The 22,594-nt window shown below is 44.4% G+C and overlaps 1 protein-coding gene across 1 annotated transcript in view; it reads left to right on the plus strand.

The window, feature by feature from the left end:
* LOC119000131 (beta/gamma crystallin domain-containing protein 1-like) overlaps nt 1-22,594 on the plus strand; it is a 64,630-nt gene that overhangs the window by 39,458 nt on the left and 2,578 nt on the right. The window contains exons 9-20 of the mRNA XM_037064967.1: nt 1,564-1,599; nt 2,302-2,456; nt 3,178-3,304; nt 3,393-3,538; nt 7,186-7,312; nt 7,514-7,546; nt 8,451-8,563; nt 10,113-10,242; nt 14,216-14,355; nt 15,735-15,858; nt 16,266-16,424; nt 19,743-19,905. Of these exons, the coding sequence (XP_036920862.1) occupies nt 1,564-1,599; nt 2,302-2,456; nt 3,178-3,304; nt 3,393-3,538; nt 7,186-7,312; nt 7,514-7,546; nt 8,451-8,563; nt 10,113-10,242; nt 14,216-14,355; nt 15,735-15,858; nt 16,266-16,424; nt 19,743-19,905 (1,453 nt within the window). The remainder of the gene's footprint in view (nt 1-1,563; nt 1,600-2,301; nt 2,457-3,177; nt 3,305-3,392; nt 3,539-7,185; nt 7,313-7,513; nt 7,547-8,450; nt 8,564-10,112; nt 10,243-14,215; nt 14,356-15,734; nt 15,859-16,265; nt 16,425-19,742; nt 19,906-22,594) is intronic.

The raw sequence follows: 22,594 nt of genomic DNA on the forward strand, positions 1-22,594 counted from the left end.
GCGGTCTGGCCCCGTGTGTGTGGGGAGCACAGTGGGGGCTGCAGCGTGGCAGGCACTCCCCAGGCATGCGAGGCGCGAGGGAGCTCTCCTTTCAAATGTCTCTGAAATTCCACTTTGCGGTTGTCTTCTGAGTCCGTTCAAATACATTAGAAATTCAGGAAGATAACCTTTTATCTTAATTTTACACTTCCCCCAAAGCTCGTGGCCTACTCCCCTGCATGTTTGCTGCAGGTCTTACTGCGCATGATTTGGGGCTTTTTCCTAAAACCACATCTACTTTCCAAGAACAAAGTTTTGTTAGTTTTGTGACCATATCAGAGAATCCCCCCTGGTTTAGAAGGCAGTTTTTAAGGATACTTTGCTAACCTGTGAAGTTTATGGCACTCAAGTCAGATTACTTTTGAAAAGGGTACTTCCTTGGTTGTAAAAGCTCTGGTTTGCTGACAAGATCAGCCACATTCCTTTCTAATTACAGTTCATCCGAGCATCTTCTGTTGTGCTTTTTAAAAAGCTGCTAAATATATATTGGTGAAAAATATTCTTCTGGCCTCTTACCCTGTTTAATATTTCTACATAATACCTTTTCTATGTTTACTTTTAGTGAGTTTTGAGGAATTAAACGAAAGTTTTTTATTATAAAAGTGTAACAAGCCCAATAGATCCATCCTTTGGGATGTTTCAAATTTTACCTAACAGTTTAATTATTTCAAAAGGCCTCCAGATGACATTGTGAACTTGGGTGAACTTCAGCAGATTTGTCAGCCATGGGTTGCAAAATCCAGTACCTCCAAGGCCAGGCAGCAAAGAGATACAAGCGAGCCTGGCTGGGAGTTGGACTGAGGGAGGGTGGAGACGGGCAGACCGGAGCCTGTGTCTGGCTGGAGGATGAGCACAGAGGGTAGAGTCAGTAAGTTTGGGAGGGGACTGCTGCTGCCTGTGAGAATTTGCATCCAGAGATGTCAGATCTTAGGACTACTTTTTAAGAGAAGTAAGACATACTCTTTTTTTTTTTTTGCAAAATTTGCTCAGATTAAAGAAAATATGATTTTACTCATCTGCGGTAGAACAAACTGAACTACCAAGAAAAATAGAGACAGACCCATAGATGGGGAGCAGATGACAGCTCAGGGAGGGGGTGGAGAGGGTTGGGGGATGGAGGGATTGAGCAAAGGGGGGAAAAGAGAAAGAGCTCGAGGACAGCAGTGTAGTAACCGCTGGGGTAGGGGTGGGTGGAGATGGAAGAGGGTATAGGGGCATAAACGGTGATGGAAAAAAATAATGAAGTCAAGTTAAAAAACAACAACAACTAAGACTTATCGGATCCAAGAACACAGCTAACGTGGATGCAGCTTACACGCCACTTCTATGAGACTTTGCTCTGAACTTTTTCATGTCTTCATCTGCCTTGTTGGCAATTTTAGAACCGTCTCAACATAAATTTAAACACACCGAATGTAATCTCACTGTGAGGGTCTATGGCTTACCCTGAACTGCCTCATGTAATATAAAAAAGTAATGTATCAATGACAAGCCATTTTTCTTACTGTGTTATTTTCTTTTCAGGGTGGCCGTAAAGTTGAATTCCCTGCAGACCCAAAGGTAAAATTATATATATTTTCAATTTTATTCCCACTCCATCTCCATGAAGAGAATTGCTTGTGTGGATTTTATAGTTCAGCCTCCATGGCACAAAATTGCAGCCAAAGGGAGTTGTCCCAACTTGCACATGCTGTATTCCAGCTGGAAGACAATGTGCAGGGCCGGGCTGTCCCCCAGAGCACGCGCAGCCGTGCACGGCTGGACCACGTCTGTAATCTGTAGTTGCGTTTGCTCACGGCCGGGCTCACGTGTCGCCGCTGCTCCGTGTCGCTGCTCGCGGGTCAGCCAGGAGAGGATTTCCAGGACACGTGCTCCCTGCTCCACAAATGCTCTTTCTACGTCCCACGTCTACAACAGAGTCCAATCTGACCTCTTTCTGTCCTTTCTAGAACAACTTGGAATCTTCTGGTTCTGTAGTCTGGCCTAAGCAAAATTCTAAATATCAGTTCTAGACATGGAAACAAAAACCGGTTATTCATAAACTGCCTTTTGCACCTGAGCTTTGGGCTCTACCATATCAGGAAAAGGAATTCTGATTTTTAAAACTGTAAGACTGTTATTTAGTTGATTTTCAAAACCATGATGAGAACGTTTCCATTTGTGTTCCAGGACTTCGTGCTGTTTAAAATGACTGGTTGAACACTTAGCTATGGCAGTATTTAGCTCCTTAGAAATTACGGGTATATCTCATTTCTCTTACAGGTAGTTATTTATGAAAAGCCCTTCTTTGAGGGAAAATGTATGGAATTGGAAATGGAAATGGGTAGCTTTATCTCGGAAGGGAGTGAAACAGAAGAGACTACTGATGGGAGTGCCCCACTCTCGTCGGTGGGGTCCATGAAGGTCCTCCGTGGCATGTGAGTACAGCCTCTGGCCTGTCGGGATTGCGCTTCTCCCTCTGTGATCAAGTAACACAGCGTCCCCTCCCCTGCCCTGCCCTGCCCTGCCCCAGGCACTGTCCAGATTGTGTGGCAGGGAATTTCAACCACGTTTTTCTCCGCCAGTTGCCACCTGGGTTTGTCGGCCCATCCAGACAGATCAGATCTGCAGTCTTGCGTGTTAATATTTTGGTCCAACCTATTAAACTGTTAGTTTGCTTTTCTTTTTTTATGATCATATTTTGTACTTTATATATCTTATACATTTCCTTTGGAAGTGTACACTTCCAAGTGGCCTTGTAAATAGCCAAAAGTACATATTTTGATTACTGTTTGAAGAACATTTATCCAGTTTTATTCACTGCTGTCCTTTGGAGTCAGTTCTTATTAAACACACACACTCTCTCTCTCTCTCTCTCTCTCCCCTCTCTCTCTCCCCCTCTCCCCCCCTGGCCTCCTTTATAGAACATTGATATGTGTTTCTTAGATTGTTTCCTTAGGGCCATTCTGCTTCCCGGGGCCCCGCTCTAGGCCTTGGGGCCTAGTCTCTTAACTTTTAGTGACAAATTCCAGTAGTCTAAATGCAGGAGTCCATTTCTAGCTTTATAACTATTTGGATTTGTCAGGGAAACTGATGTATACACTGGGAACATTTTAACTCTCCGAGAACTACTCCTCCTTCATGTCTTTTCTGTTGCAGTTGGGTTGCCTATGAAAAGCCTGGATTTACCGGCCATCAGTATTTGCTCGAAGAAGGGGAATACAAGGACTGGAAAGACTGGGGCGGTTACAGCGGGGAACTGCAGTCTTTACGACCTATATTAGGTGTAAGTTAAAGAGAAGCTAATGGCTAACACTTGGTGTTTGCAGAAAATAAGTGGCTAGCCTTTGAATTTTGATTTTTTTTCCCAATAGGATTTTTCCAACGCTCACATGATAATGTACAGTGAAAAGAACTTCGGATCCAAAGGTTCCAGTATTGACATATTAGGAATTGTTGCCAATTTAAAGGAGACCGGATACGGAGTGAAAACACAGTCTATTAATGTACTGAGTGGAGTGTAAGTGGAATAACCCAATCAGAATTTTAAACATGAATTTTACCTTGGTTTGTGTCAAACTTATACCTTCTCTGACATAGAGAATTAAACTGAACATTAAATCAGTCCTTTAATCCCAGTCGCCACAATATTTCCATAAACCGCTTTTTAAAATCTTTCTCATATTTTTTTTCATGTGTAATGTACCATTGGAGTAGGGTTTGGGGTTTTATGATAGAAATCTACAGATGTACCTCCCTTGTCATTCTGTCTGGAAAGGTGTCAAGTTTCTTATGATGGAGATGAAATAATAATAGTGATTTAACATGAGACACCTGTGCTTGGGACCGAGTCCCATCTCATTTTCCTATGGTCCTGCCTACACCTGACCCAGTGTACTTCTTCACTGCTCTTTTGACATAAAAATAGTTGTTTCAGTGTACCCGGAGTTAGCAATTGAGTGCTTTATTAATGCTAAGCCAAGTTTTTATTGAAAGATGATTAGTCAAGACTCTTTGGGATGCAAGTGACAAAAACGGAATTTATTGGCCTACGTAATTGAAATGTCCTGGAGGAGATTGCTTCGGCTGTGGCTGGATCCTGGGTCTCTGAAGACGCTGTCATCAGAACTCGGCCTCTCTCTGTGTTCTCTGTCCCTTGCCTGGGCTTTTCTACATTGGCTTCACGTTAGGCGGGCCCTTCCCATCTGTGGCCTGTGGCACATCATCTGGCCTTGGTTCTTCCCCTCACTAGTCCCAGTGAGAAGAGCTTCTCGTTCCCACAAGAGTCCCAGATGTGACTCCGGTTCTGTGGTCTCGAGTCGAGTGCACCTGCCCGAATCAGTCACGACACCCAGGGAGCTGGCCGTGGCTGCGTTACATGGTCGTCGCTGCAGCTGCGGTGTAGGTTCAGTCCCAAAGGAGCCCATATATATGGTTGGGGTGAGCAGTTCTCAAGGAACATCAGAAAGAATGGGCACAAATACTGGACAGCCACACACACGAAAATAAGTCCATAAATGTCTATTAAAAGGAGTTCTACAATTATTCTTACAATCTAGGCTGATGTCAGTTGCAATATATTAAGAACAACAGTATTCTTATATGAAATCATTTGACCTTGATTCTGTTGAAAGTGCCTGATGTTAGGTTTTTTATGTCAGGAGTATTGACACAGGCCATTTGAGTCGTTCTAACCTCAGTGCTTTTGTATTTCGCGGGGTCTTCCACACGCACCCTGGAAATGCGAGATGTGTCTACAACATGGTGTGCCTGACCTGTGAGTCATGTTCACCCAATTCTTGCGTAGCTGTTGCTTGTGGCCCCACCTTGGCAGAATGAATCAGGGACTTGTGGGCCTTCCAGTGTTAACAGGAAATGCTTTCCTTGGGGTCCTGTTCTGGAGCCCTAACATTTGAAAGTCTGCCGTGGATCAAAGCACTGGAATGGCAGAAGTCATCTGTGAATTGCAGATCGCCTCTAAAGATAATTATTTACCAGGAAAATACAGTGACTAGGCCTGTGCGGGTAAACACTTGTACATTCTAATGCTCCCAGGTGTGTTGGTTCAGTTAGTCAGAGCCCAGCCCCGCTCCCTGGAGGAGGAAGCACAGGAGGCGGGGCAGCATTTCCGTGCCGGGAGCCGTCTTTCTTTTTTACCCAACCCCTGTTTGTTTGAAGTCACTTGCCTTTAAATAATGTGGCTTCTTCTATTTTTAGTCATTGCTAGTAGCATTTCCTGGTGTTGGCTTTTTTCTGGTTGTGGCAGTTGAGTTTGGGTTTGGGGGAAGTTTGGCGTGCGCACACCACTTCCTTTTCAGTTCTGTGGTTGTGGAGGGATTTCTGTATGTGCCGGGACCAACTGCTTCCTCACATTTCATTGGTCATTTGACAGATATTTATGGAGGTCTGTTATGTGCACAGCATTATATTATGTCCTCAAAGAAGTTACAGTGTTTATATAAAACATAATTATTGCTACAAAAGACACAGGGATTAAGTGCTTTGGGAATCCACAGCAGGCAAATTGACTTCCAGTTTGCACCCAGGGAAGACTTGGGAGCCAGCCCTGAGCCCCGGGCCCTGTGGGACAGGAAGGTGGAGCTGGGCCAAGATCGAGGGAGGAATGCAAACCTGTTCCTTTTTAATAGTGTCAAGGAAAAATTATTTTAATGACTTTATTCTTCCTGGTAACAAAGCATCTTAGTTTGGTTTGTTCTTTCTTAGTATGGAGCTCAAAGTCGGGAAAAAAACCTTTTTTCAGAGTCTTGTTCTGTAGGTTTTTGTTTAAGTCAAGCCCTTTAGGTGCTCAAGCCATAATCTGACCTAATTATGAAGTGTGTGGACTGTTTGAAGTATAGCTGGAAAGGAAACTTTCTAGGGCAAGTAGCCATTCATTCAGGTCACGAAACGAAGGGAACCTGGTGAGCCCTAGGAGACTCAGCGCTGGGCTCCGTCATCCCTGGCCACTAAGCGACTGTGTCACCTCAGACAGGTCGCTTCCCAGGCAGCACAAACACCAACAGAGAGTTCGACGTGATGCCTGTTACTCAGCTGTAAGGCTCTGAGGGCAAGGATTTTGTCTTTGCATCTTTGCACATCTGGTGCCAGTCTCGTTCCCAGCACAAGGCAGATGGCCAGTCATTGTTTATTAAATGAATAAATGAATTAACTTTTCTGTGTCTTTATATTCTCTGTTTTGTAAAATGGAAACACCAGTACATCCCTAGAGCCCATCACTAATGTGATAATAGATGTGGAAGCATCTGGCAAGTTCTCAGTATGTGTACCAGCATATAGGTATTCTTCCTTTAAGCGGTGAATTGACTACAGAGGAGACACTTGAACTGAAAAACTCTCTCCCTCTGGAAGACTTTGTCTTTGGGTAGGAAATAGCATCCCGTATGTTGGCTTTGTCGATTTCCCTGAGTGTAGACTGCATGAAAGATGAAGGACAACACCCCAAAGACACTCAGATTTAGTGTTTCCGAGCATGTGTTCCATTTTGCATATTGCATAGCCGTGTCATGTTGGAAATCCTATTTAAAACAAAATTTTAGTTACTAAGCTATAGTTTTATTTTTAAGTGTTTGTCAACTTTTTTTTCCCATGGTGGTTTGTTGAGCAATAGAGACATAGCTTCCTGTAATACAGAGCAGGGCAAAAGTAGGTTTGCAGTTGTTGGCACAGAAAATGTTATAGTAATTAATAAATAATAATATGAGGACAAACTCTGTATTTCATGCATTCACAACTGTAAGACTACTTTTGTCACACTGTACATTTCTGGGAAAAAATTGTCATGTTGATAACAAAAAGAAGTCTCACTTGCCTATTAAAAGAACTTTGACTGCTACTTCTTGGAAGTCCAAATTGTTTTCTAAGAATAGAATTAGAAAGAAATATCAACATATCCCCATCGGCGCTTCCTCAAGGCACAGGATCCAGTAAGTGAGAACACCAGAAGGTCCACAAAGTCAAATCTTCCAGACAAATCTCTCTGCCCCTAAAAGATTAATCGAGAATCAGGAAAATTACTAAGGTTGCCAATTAGTAGGACAAATGAAGGCTTCTGTATGATACACAGTTACTCAAAGGTATGTGATAGCTTTGTTGTATATGTTAACTAGACACCATACAAATCAGAGTTTTTGTTTTTTGTTTCCTTAGGTGGGTAGCGTATGAAAACCCTGACTTCACGGGAGAGCAGTATATACTGGATAAAGGCATTTACACCAGTTTTGAGGACTGGGGAGGAAAAAATTGTAGGATCTCTTCTGTTCAGCCCATATGCTTGGTAAGGAGTTATATTTTTGTATGCAAATGTTTCACTGAATTCTGGATTTCCTTAATGTGTGCTTCTGGTTCATTTAAGATCTAACACTATAGAAGCTGTGTTGATACTATTTTTAACAGTAATTGCTAGTCTGGGAGAGAAATGTTTCTTAAGGTGTCTGCTCTACTCATTTTCTTTTCTCTTCCCTTCAAAACTTCTTAGGACGCTTTCACGGGCCCAAGGAGACGAAATCAGGTAACTTAAAAAAATCCTATTTTTTTGTAATTAGGGGCCATCCATTGAAAAGCTGAAGTTTCATGTAAAACTTCAGACATTTGGGACATTTTGTTATTGTACGCATTTTTACGCCTGAAAACATAACTGTGTTTTTAAATTGGATTTAAATTTCTTAATGCTTAATAGCATTAACCCACATTGACCCGTATCTAAATACTTCTTATAAAATGCTCTCATGATACAGTGTTGACTTGTATCTCACTATATGGAATCAGAGTTTACATGAATACACTAAAATTAATAGTTCAAATACCATTGTGCTACACAGTAAAACGGATTTTCATATTTGCTGCATCTGCATTAGACGAGTCTCTTCTGCGGTCTCATTCCGGCCTTTGACCGCTGACTGTCCCCATCAGCTGAAGTGTTACATTTGTTACTTGGGCTCTTTAATGGAGGTGTCCAGACAGCCATGACCACAGGGGCACAAACCCCAGCGCAGCCTCCTTTTACTGGCAGACACAAGATCCTAATGCGTCAGCAAGTATCTTCCACTGAGAGGCAGGGGAACTGCACTGCTTCCAAAATGCAGTTACTTGTAAGTGTTAGAGCTGATGAGCCTTCATGCTGGCCACAGTGAAGCTTCGAAATGCCTCACGGTGCAGGAGGGCAGGCCGCTCCCTGGAACGCAGCCTCTGTTGTTGGGTTGTCCTTTGATGTCTGTGAATTAAACAGTCGTGAGTGGTACAGCCGAAGTATTTCTAACTGATCGTTAATGAAGAAATAGAAATTGAAAGGATTTATAAAGTTCGTATCAGTTTACTGTTACCAGAGTTAACTGGTCATGTTTAGATCATCAAACGCTGATTGTGTTGGTGCATTTGCAAAATAATTTTATGTATTTCTGTTTCCTTTTTCAAAGATTCACTTGTTTTCAGAACCCCAGTTTCAAGGCCAGAGTCAAAGTTTTGAAGAAACAACAAGTCAAATCGATGATTCATTTACTACCAAGTCTTGCAGAGTTTTGGGAGGCAGGTAAGCGAAACAGTGGCCTGGCGGAGCCTAATCACTGAGGGGCGGGGAGAGAGTTCACACATCAGCAAGCATTTAGCAATACCTTCAGGTGCTTGGTCCTACATGAAACCAAGGAATCCGAGCCCCTGGCAGTGCTACAACGAACTTTGCAGCAGCTGAGTGCTGGACGTCACACAAGGTGATCAGTGTGGGTTGGAGAAGTTAAAGATCATCTCGCAGGATTGAGACCAGGTTCTCTACCCACCAGGCCTATGCCATCATCCATGAATGGACTCTGAGTAACTCCAAGGCATGCCACAAGGTAGATGTTTTTCAGGTAGAGAGGAGCGGGATAGGCATTCGGAACGATAGGCATGCAGAGGAGTTGGTGTGTGTGTTGATTCACTCCACCCTCTGTATCTGGGAGAGGGGATTGAATTTGGGAGGGGGGAATCAGGTCATGAAGGCACCCTTGAGCACAAGAGTTCAGATGGATGCCACAGGACACACACAGAAAATACAGCCAGCCCCAAGTGCCGTCCTGAAAATTGTGGTTTTATAAAAGCTGGAAAGGGGAGAGCCCAACGTCAGGGAGAACTTGGTCAGGAAACACTTGGAGCAACCCGTGCCAGAGGCCATGAGGAATTCAGTCCCATGATAGTAATAATCATACTGCCATTATTCACGTAGTTCTGTATGGTCCAAACTGCACCATCTTGTCACTTAGCATGACGAACTGCAGAACATGGGCCTTGCATTCAAATGCGAATTTACAGTGAAGCTTCACTGTAAGTGCACACCTCCACCTCAGTCCAGGTTCCTCTCTGTCTCCTCCCCTGCCTCATCCACTACCATCAGATGCATATTTTTTGTCATTTGTTGTCTGTCTCAGCTTACTTAGAGTGTAAACTTCATGATAGCAGGGACTTTGTTTTGGCTCCTGTTCTACCCCCACCAATGGAAAAATATCTGACACACTATCAGTCCTCGATAAGCATTTTTGGATTTTTTAAAAAGCCCCACTATTCTAGGCAAGCATGGTAAATCAGTGTTTTATCAATAGTGCTGAATCCTCGAGAGGCTAAGTGACCGAAGTCATGAAGGCATTAGACTTCTGACTCAGTGCAGAGGTGCAGGAGATGAGGATAAAGGAATGTGAGGGAAAGTTTGGGAGGAAGTCGACAGACCCGGGAGACTGACTAGCCCTGAGCTTTGAAGGATTATTCAGAGAGGGCTCCAGGGCTTGCCAACACTGCACTAGCTGGGAGGACGTGGTGGCTCCCAGCCTCCCCACAAGCGGAGCAAGGAAGGCCAGAGGTGGGGGAGGTAAATGCATAAATCATTTCACAGAGAGAGGTTTTATTTCCCAAATGCAAAGCCAACAGCTGACTTATGAGTAATTGTTTGCCACATGATTGAATAAAGAAAATATGTCCAGATATTTCTGAAGAAAGAATACTGTTAGCCACATTGTTTATTTTATAGAAGGGCACCTCTAACAATCAGACTTCTTGAATAGAAATACTCAGATTGCATACTGGACACGTGTGTGTGGTTTTTCCTACTGTAGCTGGGTTGCGTACGATGGAGAACATTTCTCTGGTAACCAGTATGTGCTGGAAGAAGGCCACTATCCATGTCTTTCTGCAATGGGATGCTTGCCTGGAACAACTGTGAAGTGTCTTCGTTTTATAGATGTTGTAAGTATGTCCGTGTGAATATAGCGTCATGGAGATGCATGGCTCAGAGCTGATGGTCAGAGAAAGAAACCAGCAGGTGGACCTACTCGAGCTTAAAGTTGGAGGCAGAAAAAATAGTTGCAGTAGAACTTTTTAAAGTATATTTTATTGATTATGCTATTACAGTTTTCCCAATCATTTTGCCTTTATCCCCCCTCTGCCCTGCACCCCCCAACCCTCCAGCATTTCCCCCACCTTAGTTCGTGCCCATGGGTTGTATGTATAAGTGCTTTGACTTCTCCGTTTCCTACACTATTCCCAATCTCCCCGTCTATTTCCTACCTACCAACTGTGCTTCTTATTCCCTGTACCTTCTCCCCATCCTTCCCCTCCTCCCTTCCCTGCTAACCCCTGAAGACCCTCCATTGGATCTTCATTTCTATGATTCTGTTCCTGTTCTAGTTGTTTACTTATCTGTTGTTTTCATTTTTTTTTAGGTTCAGTTGTTGATAGTTGTGAGTTTATTGTCATTTTACTGTTCCTAGTTTTGATCTTCTTTTTCTTAGATAAGTCCCTTTAACATTTCATATAATAAGGGCTTGGTAATGATGAACTCCTTTAACTTGACCTTATCTGGGAAACAGGTCCTTGCCTTTCATGACTTTGAATACTTCTTTCTAGCCTCTTCTTGCCTGTAAGGTTTCTTTTGAGAAATCAGCCGATAGCTTTATGGGCACTCCTTTGTAGGTGACTGTCTCCTTTTTTCTCTTGCTGCTTTTAAGATTCTCTTTTTATCTTTAATCTCGGGCAACTTAATTTTGATGTTCCTTGGCGTCTTCCTCTTTGGGTCCAGTTTCTTTGGGACTCTTGGGGCTTCCTAGATTTCCTGGAAATCTATTTCCTTTGCCAGATGGGCAAGTTTTCCTTCATTATTTGTTCAAATAAGTTTTCAACCTCATGCTCTTCCTCTTCTCCTCTGGCACTCCTATAATTTTGATGTTAGAGTGTTTCAAGTTGTCCTACGCCTCTCCTTGGGAGCATCCTTCTTCATTCTGTGCTGGTTGGATGTTTATTTCTTCCATTTATTCCAAATCATTGGTTTGAGTCCTGGTTTCCTTCCCTTCACTGTTGGTTCCCTGTATATTTTCCTTTATTTCACGTTGGCTTGCCTTCATTTGTTCCTTCATATTGTAGCTAAGCTCAATCAGTTCTGTGAGGATCATGATTACCAGGGTTTTGAACTCTGCATCAGACAGGTTGTCTATCTCCTTATCGCTTAGCTCTTTTTCTGGACTTTTGATCTGTTCTTTCATTTGGGCCCTATTTCTTTGTCTCAACACACCTGTTAAGTAGTAAGGGGACAGGGCCTTAGGTATTCACCAGAGCAGTGTTGTGGTACTGTGGGGGAGGGGCCAGAGAGGGTTAGGGTTAGGGTAGGGCTTGCTTGCTCTGCTCTAGCCCCCCTTTCCAACAAACTCTCTTGTGCGAGACTGGGAGTTTCTCCCACCATGGCAGCCCTTGCCGTAGTTTACAGCTAGCTTTAGGCCTTTATTTTTCCATTCAGCCAGCCCTGCCTCGCCCACGTGATCCGCTGCCTTCCCAGGTGTTCTCTCTGCTCAGCTGCCCATCTTCACCCATCCTGCCCTCCTACTGGTCTAGGTGAATGTTTCTTTAGTACCTTGGTTGTCAGAGTTCCATGCAGTTTGATTTTCTGGCACTTTTGGTTTTTGATTTTAGATTGGTTGTTATCCTCCTTTTGGTTGTGTAAGGAAGTGAAGTGTTTCTACCTATGCCTCCACCTTGGCTAGAACTCAGAACTTTCCATCCTGTTAACTTTTTGGTTTCTTCTTAACTCTTCAACATATAAATTGGGTTTTTTGTGCTATTTTCTTAGACTTTGGGTGCAGTTTTTAATAATATGCACCCAAGGATATTTTAACTGATTCTAGAGAGAGGGAGAGAGAGACATCAGTTGCCTCCCACATGTACCCTCACTGAGGATCGAACCCACAACCTAAGTATGTGCCCTGACCAGGAATCGAACCTGCAACCTTTCAGTGTATGGGACAATGCTCAACTAACTGACCCACACCAGCCAGGGCTTCAGGTGCAGTTCAGGCATGGCACACAGCCATCATGGTGTTAGTTCAAGGCCCCTCTCCTGTTTTTTTTTCTGTTTCATACCTGATTCCTATTTCCATTCCTCTCCCCTTTACAGACACCAATTCTAATGTGTGGGATATAGTTTGGATATTCTTATAAGATGTATATTTTCAAAAAAATCTCTATATAGGCTTTTAATTTATGTACAGTATTATGCTGTAGTTCCCATTGCATAATAAACATAAATTCATACTTACATGAAACTTTTGTAAGAGCTGCCCATTGTGCCGTATGTATGTCTAGGTTATTGGTTCTAACTGGTGCAAGTGCCCCATCACACGTTTCGCTTCATTCTCATCTGCGTGTCCCTGTTCGGGAGTCTCTCGTGCATACGTAGTAACGGGTGGATTTGCTGGGGTCTGGGCCTGAACGTCAGCTTCCCCGAGCACTGCCAAACGCTGCCACTTCAGACTCTCGCGGGCAGCGCATGCAGGTTCGTTTTCCACCTCAGTAATACTCATTACTGAGTATTCGGACTTTCTGACTTTGAAGGAATTAGGTAGAGGGGTTATCTCATTGTTAATTTGTGTTTCACTGTTAGAGAGGTGGTGTCTCATATACTTATTAGTCATTTGGGTTTTCTGTTCAGTGAATTGCTTGTTGATGCCCTTTGCTCAGCTCTTTATTTTCTAGTTTCTTGTATCTTTTGTTGTTATTGATTTGCAGAAATTCCTTATAGTTTTAAAATCTAATACTCTGTTGTTTCAGAGATTTGCCATCAAACACTTCTCCCGGTTTGCCATGCATATGCTAATCCAGACACAGTGCCCCTTCTAGGACAGAAATCTTTGACTTTGATGCAGTCAAAGCAACAGTCATTGGAACAAGACTGTGAGATGATGTTCGTCTGAGTGGGAAGTTCTGGAAATAGTTTTTGGTGGCTGATCTCTCATAAAAAGCTTTAAACATATGTAGTTGATTTTAGGGTTTGTTGTTGTTGATTTTAGTTTTAAAGGCAGAAGGAATATATGTGACCTGGCTTTATCACATCCTTCCCTGCCTGTTCAAATAATGACAGTGTGACCTTTCTGGAGATGTGAACGTATTAGCCGTGAAACGTGGAATGAAGGGGTCAGATCCAGTCGCTGACAGATACCACACACACCACCTCCACACACGACTCTGCTCTGTTTACTGGTCATCAGAATCCACATGTCAGGGCACAGTAACACACATGAAGCAGTAAGTCCACACCTGTGCCACAAAAGTTTAAGCAGGAAGGGGATTTTTGATGCATCATTTATGATTTTAGGATTGTTATCATTAGTGCTTAGTCTAGGGTCACAAGGTCCATCATTTGAAAATAAATGAGATTGAACATCTTGTATTTTTCTCTCCTCCTAACAATACTCCTCCAGGAAGGTTTGGGAGCATCAGTGCGCAGAACCACTGCCCACTGACGATTAAACACTCGGCTCCAAAGCCTACAGTAGCCCGCTGACCCTTGCCATTTATGTCCAGAGCTCTCTGGCCCCAGCCCCTCCTTATCCCAACAGAAAATGGCAGGACTGACAAGCAATCCATTAGACGTGTCGGTATTCCAGACATCGGTACCCATCCTCTGTGCCTGGGATAGCCCCCACCCTTTATAACACTGTGTACACTCACCTGCCTTTCTACGCAGTAGGGAAACCGCTGGCCACTCCTGCCTTCCTCCTTCTGGCTTTGGAATGAACCAGCCCCGGACTTCCTGGGAAGGGAGCTGATGGCAGGCCAGGCCTGTCTGGCCAGGTCTCACGCTCTGTCCTTGTAACAAGATGATTTTTGCCTAAGTTCAAACTGCAGTGCTATTGAAAATGAGTGACAGGATATTATTGTTGTTCCTAAACAGGAATTATCTGAGCCAACCATCATTCTTTTCGAAAGAGAAGACTTCAAAGGAAAGAAGATTGAACTCAGCACAGAGACAGTTAACCTCCGGTCCCTGGGATTCAACACGCAGATCCGCTCCATTCAGGTGCCAGGTGGCATGTGAGTTTCCTGCTCGTCTGTTCAGTGAAAGGGTGACTTGAAAAATTGAGTTGGATCATCTTTCTTTCTCTCCTCCATGACCTTAAACAGAGTGGCATACCACCCCCCTGCCCCCGTTTTTTGTAAGGGTTAATGATTATGCACCTTCCCGGTGGGCTTTCCTCACTGGGGAAGGCCCTGCATGGGGCACCTTCCAAATCTCCCTCCAGACTTTTCCTTCATGAGAGCGAGGACTGTGTCTTTGATGCCTTCAAAGTTCTGAGAGGACTGACTGGCACAGTGGTGCTCTGCAAATTTATCGAGCACCTTTTTAGCAAGTAAGAGAGAGCTCCTGTTTCTTTTCCCTTTGAAAGACCAAGCCCTTTGGATTTTGGAGGAAGGGCTGGGATTTTCCTTTAACCAGGAGTCACTAGCAGATGCTGTGCACAACGATTAAAGGTCAATACGGGGATATTTTTCTCAACTTGGAATAATTGTGAAATTAAGTAAGATGTAAAAACGAGTAAGGACTATCAATGTAATAAATGTTTTTCAGAATTTTTCTTTTGCTTAAAAACAATACCTACAGTCTAGCTGTATACATCAGATGTTGAGTGGACCATAGCTGTTCAGAAAATGATTATTTGGGTGCTAGAATTATTGGTGATGTTTTTCAGCAGGTTTTAGTTTAGAGTTCCAGGATTAAAAGGCAAGAACATTCTTCCCTGACATCACATGTCAGCCAGAGGGAAGCTCTTGCATTGCTTGCACGCCCTTGTGCTGGGATTTTACGTCAGCCAGAGGGAAGCTCTTGCATTGCTTGCACGCCCTGGTGCTGGGATTTTACGTCAGCCAGAGGCAGGCTGTTGGCTGCTTGCACACCCTGATGGGTGGGATGCATACTTCCTCCCGTGTGGGCGGTGGCATCTCTGGAGACCTGAAGTACCTTTAGCAGTTTTCTGGACTGAGGAAGATTACTCTCATTTTAAGTAAAAATTTGAGCTGTTTTTATTTAGCTAGCCCTTAAAATAGTACTTACCACATGCCACACACTAAGAACTTTACAAACACGAGCTATTTAAATACAAGATCCATCTTGACAACTGGAAACGCTGTGTGAATAGGAACACTGGGCTGCCCTGCTAATGCTGTTACCTCCATTTCATTGCCTTCATGCAGGAAAAACTTACCTGTTCCTCTTCAAGAATGGATCTTCTTAGCATAAATATGTACCAAGAATGTGCTATTTGTCAACACTTTTCCCGCCACGCAACCCATGTGTATTTAAAATATAGAGCTCGGTCTAAAAACTGGAATCACTCCAAAAGTACAGAATGATTGGGGGGCGGTTGTCAAATGCGTAGTGCCGCTCACCTGGGGCCACCCCCTTCCGTTTACAGATGGGTCACTTACGAGTACGCCGGCTACCGGGGTCGGCAGTTCCTGCTCTCACCGGCAGAAGTGCCCAACTGGTACGAATTCAGTGGTTGTCGCCAAATCGGGTCTCTGCGACCGTTTAATCAGGTACTTTTTTCTTCTCCATGCTTCGAACAGATTCTTGTCTGAATTTTTTTTGTTTTATAAATCTAATTCAGTGTTTTAATTTTGAGTTTGAAATTGGTCTCTCCCGTCACCACCCTGCATTTCTGAGTTTGGGCTCTTTCTGGAGAGCACTAGGCGGCCGTGACTGCTTCCACAGATGCTGTCACGCTGGACGTCAAAACATGGCGTGTCCCCAGACCGGGTTGCCCTCGGGCAGGGTCCCTGCCCCAGGCACTTGTTTGGCGTTTCATCAGAGTCTTCCTCAAGCCTGTGGGACTCGAGGACACAGTAATGGCCTGCCCCTGGGTCCTGCCCTGCTGCCCACGCTTGTTCAGTGCTCCCAACAGCACAGCTTCCACGTGCTCACGGCTGGGGTTTTTGTCTTCTAGAAACGAATTTACTTCCGGCTTCGAAACAAAGCAACAGGGTTATTCATGTCGACCAATGGAAACTTAGAGGATCTGAAGCTTCTCAGAATACAGGTCATGGAGGACGTGGGTGCTGATGATCAGATTTGGATTTATCAAGAAGGGTGCATCAAGTGCAGGGTGAGTTTTAGGCTTGGACAAAGGTCTGTAACAGCATCTTTCAAGTTGATGCTACTTCACGAGTCCTGGAGCACTTTCAGAAATAAATTAGGTTTCTCACAAAAATACTTCTCAATTCTTATGGAACCAGTCTATTAACATAAAATGGGAGGTATATGTAATACTGATCCAAGGCAGAATATTTATATCTATACTTAGTTTTTATAGCGTAATGGAAAATTACTTAGTAACTTCTACTAGGTATGGAAGTTTTCTCTAAGCCCCAACATTATCAACACAAATGGCCTTGGTTTGCTTGCACTTTGGAAGACCCCGGACTGGAATGAAGGGTGAGGAGGTGCCACCCTGTGTGAGCCACAGTCCCTTTCCCGTCACCTTGTGAAATGGGAAATGCCCCCTCCCTCTCGCATCGCTCCTGCGGGAACACATTTAAGGGCCGAACGCAGTAGGATTTTACGAGAGGACCTCCCGCTTCTGTTGTAGATACTCGTTTTAACTTCTTGATTTTATGGGCTTGACTGCTCCGGTTTTCCCTACACCTGGTGCCCCGTGAGTCAGCAGAAGGCTCGGAGCCTGGGAGAGGCCTGCGGGTCACTGGGTCCACGATGCCTGAGGGCTGCCCTCCCAGGAAGCAGGCGTGCTATTCAGACTCGCACAGAGAAAAAAGCAAGGGCTGGAAGACAGGAGTGTGAAAATGCCGATTTGTGCCTCTCAGTGATCTTAATCCAAGAAAATGGAGCCTTTCATCAATTATTTCTAACAAATATTTCAGTGATGTTTTTAACAACTTTGAATTCAATAGGCCAGTGAGAAAAAGGAAAGTGTCCCAGGCTGTCCCAGTCCTTTTATCTCCACACGGAACAGCACACTCGCATAGGCGCTTTCTCCAGCCACGTGCCAGCTCCCGTGCACACGTGCCTGCCATACTCATTTGTATGTAAATGGCAGGTTCACTTCAGAGGGCCCATAAAATTTTTGTGTGCGAAAAAAATCTCTCCGGACTTCTGCCAAGATGGAGGCATAGGTGGAAACACTGTGCCTTCTCCCACAACCAAGTTCGAACTCAACAAAGGTTTGGAGAACTAGGACACACCCAAAGACCAGAAAACGGAATTATACGGAAGTCCGACAACTACGAACCGTTCAACGGGGACGGTAAGAGAGGCGGAGCCAGCAACGGAGCTGGGTCGGGCAGGACAGATCCCCCGACCTAGGCGCGCAGACAGCCTGGAACCAGTCAGGGTGTGGGGCAGACTGACCACGGTCGCACATTTGCGCACAGTGAGACGGACCACACAGGCCCCAGGGGGCGAACCCAGTGGTGGAGGGCTGACAGCGGTGGCACACTCACGTGCAGCAGGCGGCAGACCAGAAGCCATTGTCCCTCTTTGACCCTGCCCCCACATACAACGTCACAACCCAGCGACTTAGTTGTCCTGTTCTAGTGAACAATTTAGGGCTCTGATCCTGCTACGGAACAGGCACGAACAGCCCAAAAGATGGTGCAAGAAGAACTCAAAGTCCCAGAGCCAATAACTCTAAGCGACCGAGAAATTGCCAGCCTCTCAGAAGCACAATTCAGGACACTATTTATCAGGATGCTCACAGAACTGGTAGATTATAGTCACAAATTAGAGGAACATAGTCACAAATTAGAGGAACATATGAAGGCTAAACTAATTGAAATGAAGGGAGATGCACAGGAAACCAATAGTGATGGAAAGGAAACTGGGACTCAAATCAATGGAATGGACCAGAAGGAAGAACAAAACATCCCACCAGAAAGGAATGAAGAAATGAGAATTCAAAAAAATGAGGAGAGGCTTAGGAACCTCCAGGACATCTTTAAACGTTCCAACATCCGGATTATAGGGGTACCAGAAGGGGGAAAGAAACAGCCACGAGTGGAAAACGTATTTGAACAAATAATAAAGGAGAACTTCCCCAGTCTGGCAAAGGAAATAGACTTCCAGGAAATCCAGGAAGCTCAGAGAGTGCCAAAGAAGTTGGACCCAAGAAGGAACACACCAAGGCACATCATAATTACATTAGCCAAGACCAAAATGAAGGAGAGAATCCTAGAAGCAGCAAGGGATAAGGGGACAGTCACCTACAAAGGAGTACCCATCAGACTGTCAGCGGATTTCTCAAAAGAGACCTTACAGGCAAGAAGGGGCTGGAAAGAAGTATTCCAAGTCATGAAATCCAAAGACCTACAGCCAAGATTGCTTTATCCAGCAAAACTTTCATTTAGAATGGAAGGACAGATAAAGTGCTTCTCAGATAAGGTCAAGTTCAAGGAGTTCATCATCACCAAGCCCTTATTATATGAAATGCTAAAGGGACTTATATAAGAAAAAGAAGATGAAAAATATGAACAGTGAAAGGACAGCAAACACACAGTTATTAACAACCACACCTAAAACAAAAGCAAACCAAGAGGACAGCTAGATCAGGAGTGGAACCATAGAAATGAAGAACACATGGAGGGTTAGAAACAGGGGAGTGGGAGGAGGAGAAGGGGGGAGAAGGCACAGAAAATAGCATAGATGGTAGGTAGAAAATAGGTAGTGGGGAGGGTGAGAATAGTGGGGGAAATACAGAATCTAAAGAACTTGAGACACATGGTTATAAACTAAGGGGGGGAGAATGGTGGGGGAGGGAGTGTGCGGGTGGAGGGGAATGAAGGGGGGGAATAGAACAACGTAATGGTATAATCAATAAAATATATTAAAAAAAATTTGTGTGCAAACACACTTGACTGCATCCAGATGTCCTTTGTTGGACGGCATGCCTTTTTAGAAAACTTGACATTCATCATGAAGGAAAGACAAGACAAATGAATAAGTGGACTGTCAAGCTTTAAAATGACCAAATGCCCATCAGCCACGTCAGTGCCACCGCAGCCTTCGGAACTAGGGACGGGCTGTATTCCAGGGGGCTCAGGCTGAGCAGGGTGGTTGGGTCAGGGAGATTTAGCCACAGACCCAGCCTTACCGTAAGTCAGTCATTTCTGAGAGGGAAAAGTATCCTGATAGGCAGGGTGGATGTTCTCGGGCTTCTGTCACTAGTAAGACGGAGTCCCACAAAAGGCAGAAGTCTCTTACAGTGGACAAGAATGGAGACCTTTCCATCACTCATGCCATTGGAACTGAAGGACATAAATACCTGTTGTCCGGTCCAGTCACCCTGGCTATACACCGAAATGCCTCATGCCGGGCAAAGGAAGCTGGGCTCTGTCTGGGATGACTTTAAAAATTAGTTGAACAGGGAACGGACCACAGTGGTACTCAAAGGCCATGTCTCTCGCTCCAACAGATCGCGGAAGACTGCTGCCTGACCATCGTGGGCAGCCTCGTCACCGCGGGCTCCAAGCTGGGCCTGGCACTCGACCAGAGTGCTGATAGTCAGTTCTGGAGCATGAAGTCGGACGGCAGGATCTACAGCAAGCTGAAGCCAAATTTAGTTTTAGATGTCAAAGGTAAGGACCGTCCCCTTTATTTCCTTTATTTAACTAAAAACCTAGCCTTTACTTCTGAAAATGTGAGCGTCCTATCACGAGCAGTAGAGATCCCTTGCTGCGTGTCGGCCGAGGTGCTACACACTTTGCGTTCTCACATGATCCACAGCAACCGCCAGAGGCCTGTTATCCCTCCCCCTCCTTCTGTCCCATTTTAAAGCCCCCAAAATGAGGCTCTCAGGGGTTAATCCACTTGGCCATAAGTGCTGAGGTGAATCTGGACATGGGAGGTCTTCAAACCTTTTATTGAAACAGTGTGAGCCTAAAACCCGCAAGTGCAAAGGCTGTGATCTCACTTAGGATAGTCAGTGATTCTCACGTCTATGCCTGTGACTTTTTACTGAAAAGATCCAAGATCTAAGAGGAATCCAACCGACTGCACCCTTGCAGAAAATCCACAGCAAACTTGAGAAGGTGCTTGAGAAGAACAAATGAAGTTAGGACAGTATTTCCCAAACTTTATCTCCAGGAGAATTACCTAGAGGACTTCTGGAAATACAGCCAGCCAGGCCCCGCCCTCAGAGTTTCTGGTGCAGTAGATTCTGGGGCGGGGCCTGGGAACCTGCATTTCTAACAAGTTCCCCTTATTGCTAGGAGTCCCACTGATAATTTAAAAGCAACATAAAACAAAGCAAAACTTTCTAACATAGACATGGGAATACACTTAACTGTTGTTGCTACTGACAAGCAAATGAAGACGTGTTTTATTCATGTCATATGGGGTAATTTTGCTTTAAATTATTAATGGAGACTCTGTTTCCTACGAGGAAAGCCAACATGACTGTGTTTATAAATTTAGTGAAATGGTTATGATGTAGCCTTACTATTTCACATACTTCATTTTTAAAAGCTACTAGAGAGTTAGCTTAATTTTACTTTAATCGGGGCTCTTGGCCAAAGCTGTCATTAAACTTTGATATACGGCTAAAGAAACAGCTTGTTTTTTTTTACTTGGTTTTAAAATATCTTTTATGCATATCAGAGAATAAGCTTGAGCATTTAGCTCAGGGGCTTCGGTGACTGGCTGGGGAGCAGGAGGGCCGTCACTGTGAGTGACCCCCAGGTGGATCGAGTGGTCCACCGTGTAAGGAGGGGATAAGAATTCACAAAGAACCTGAGAAGCTGGGAAGGGGCTCAGGGGTGAACTCAGTGCATGAGGCAAAGGGAGAGTACTGCACGCAGGGAGCACAAACTCAGCAGTATAGAACAGGCAGGATGAAATGCCAAGATACAGGAATACAAATGTAACATTTGGAAAACGAGTATAATATGCCTCCTTCGCATACATCAGGATCTGCCATTTGTAGAGCCAATGATCTACCTGAGGGTCGGACGGGTCCAGACTCTGTACCAGACCTCTCTTTACTCTTGCTCTCATCAAAGTTTGAATTGGAGCTGCTATCTACACAAGATAGTTTCAAAACTTCCAGAGAAGCCAAAGAAATGCAACCACATTGGAAATATGGATTTTTCCTTACAGATGTGGTCAGCTTCTGCTGTCTGGGGTTAAGGTCATTGCAATCCCTGTGTGCTGATTTCTTAGAGCAGTTCTTTCGTTCTTCCAACGTGTATTTACCGGGCACCCTCTATGTGGAAGGCTCAAAGTGGGGGGATAGGATACTACCTTGGCTTCAGAGAGCTTACCGTCCAGAAGTGCCAGGCCTGCAGGACTTTTTCCCATTGGCTACACTGACAGCTGACTGGGAATGCGGATACCTGGCTTCCAGTTTTGACTCTGACGAGTACTCTGGAACTCTCGGAGGTTCCTCCTTAGGGCTTAAAGTCCCAAAGTCCCTTCCTAAGATGTGCTGAAATTAGTCAAATGCCTCTTGAGTAAAGATAATGTCTGTTCGTGAACTCTCAGTGTATCTTGTATGGTAGCTGATGTAATGGCTTGTTAAACTGGATGTAAATTTGTCTCAGGATGCGGGAGAATGGTGCCATCTTGTGGACAGGAGCGAGTAGGGCCACAGACCGCACACACTGCAGAGGAATACAACTGCACCCCTCTCTCTCTTTGGTGCACCCCATAGGAAACTACGCTCACTTTAAAAACACCAGATATCTGGGAAGATTTTAATTCTCCCCAAGGGCAGAAGAATAAATCAGATTATTTCTCAATAACGTTCTAGTCTTCATGATTCTAACTAGAATTAAGCTGTAATATACACAATAAGTAAATTAAAATATGTGATATAATCTTGAAGAATGAAAAAGGCAGTGTGACCTTAAGATGAACAACACTTCAGTGGAGTGTGTGTGTCTCGATGGGCATGGTGGGGTTTTCTAGGCGGCAGTAACTTTCCCTTTTCCACTGCACACTTACCCAAACAAGGCCCAGGGAACACTGCCCCTGTTCTGTCCTACACCCAGCTGTGTAGACTCCAGATTATGGATGACTATAAGCCAAAGTCGTAACAGAGGGCTACTGGATAAGAGATGATTTCCTTCCCCACCTACCAGGATCTGTAGAGTAAGTTATCAGATCTTCTGAATACTTTTTAACAGGAGAATGACGTTTAATTCTTCTTACCTTGAGGCTGCAGTCTGAATTCAACACCAGTCACACTGACCCTGAAACTAGATGAACAGATTTTTATTTTGGTGGAGTCTTTGGGGCAGAGGCTTATGCTAGGAAAGGATAAGGTAT

This window comes from Sturnira hondurensis, unplaced genomic scaffold, assembly GCF_014824575.4.
Source record: "Sturnira hondurensis isolate 20B ecotype Veracruz unplaced genomic scaffold, ASM1482457v3 Scaffold0015596, whole genome shotgun sequence".
In the NCBI taxonomy this organism is placed as follows: Eukaryota; Metazoa; Chordata; class Mammalia; order Chiroptera; family Phyllostomidae; genus Sturnira; species Sturnira hondurensis.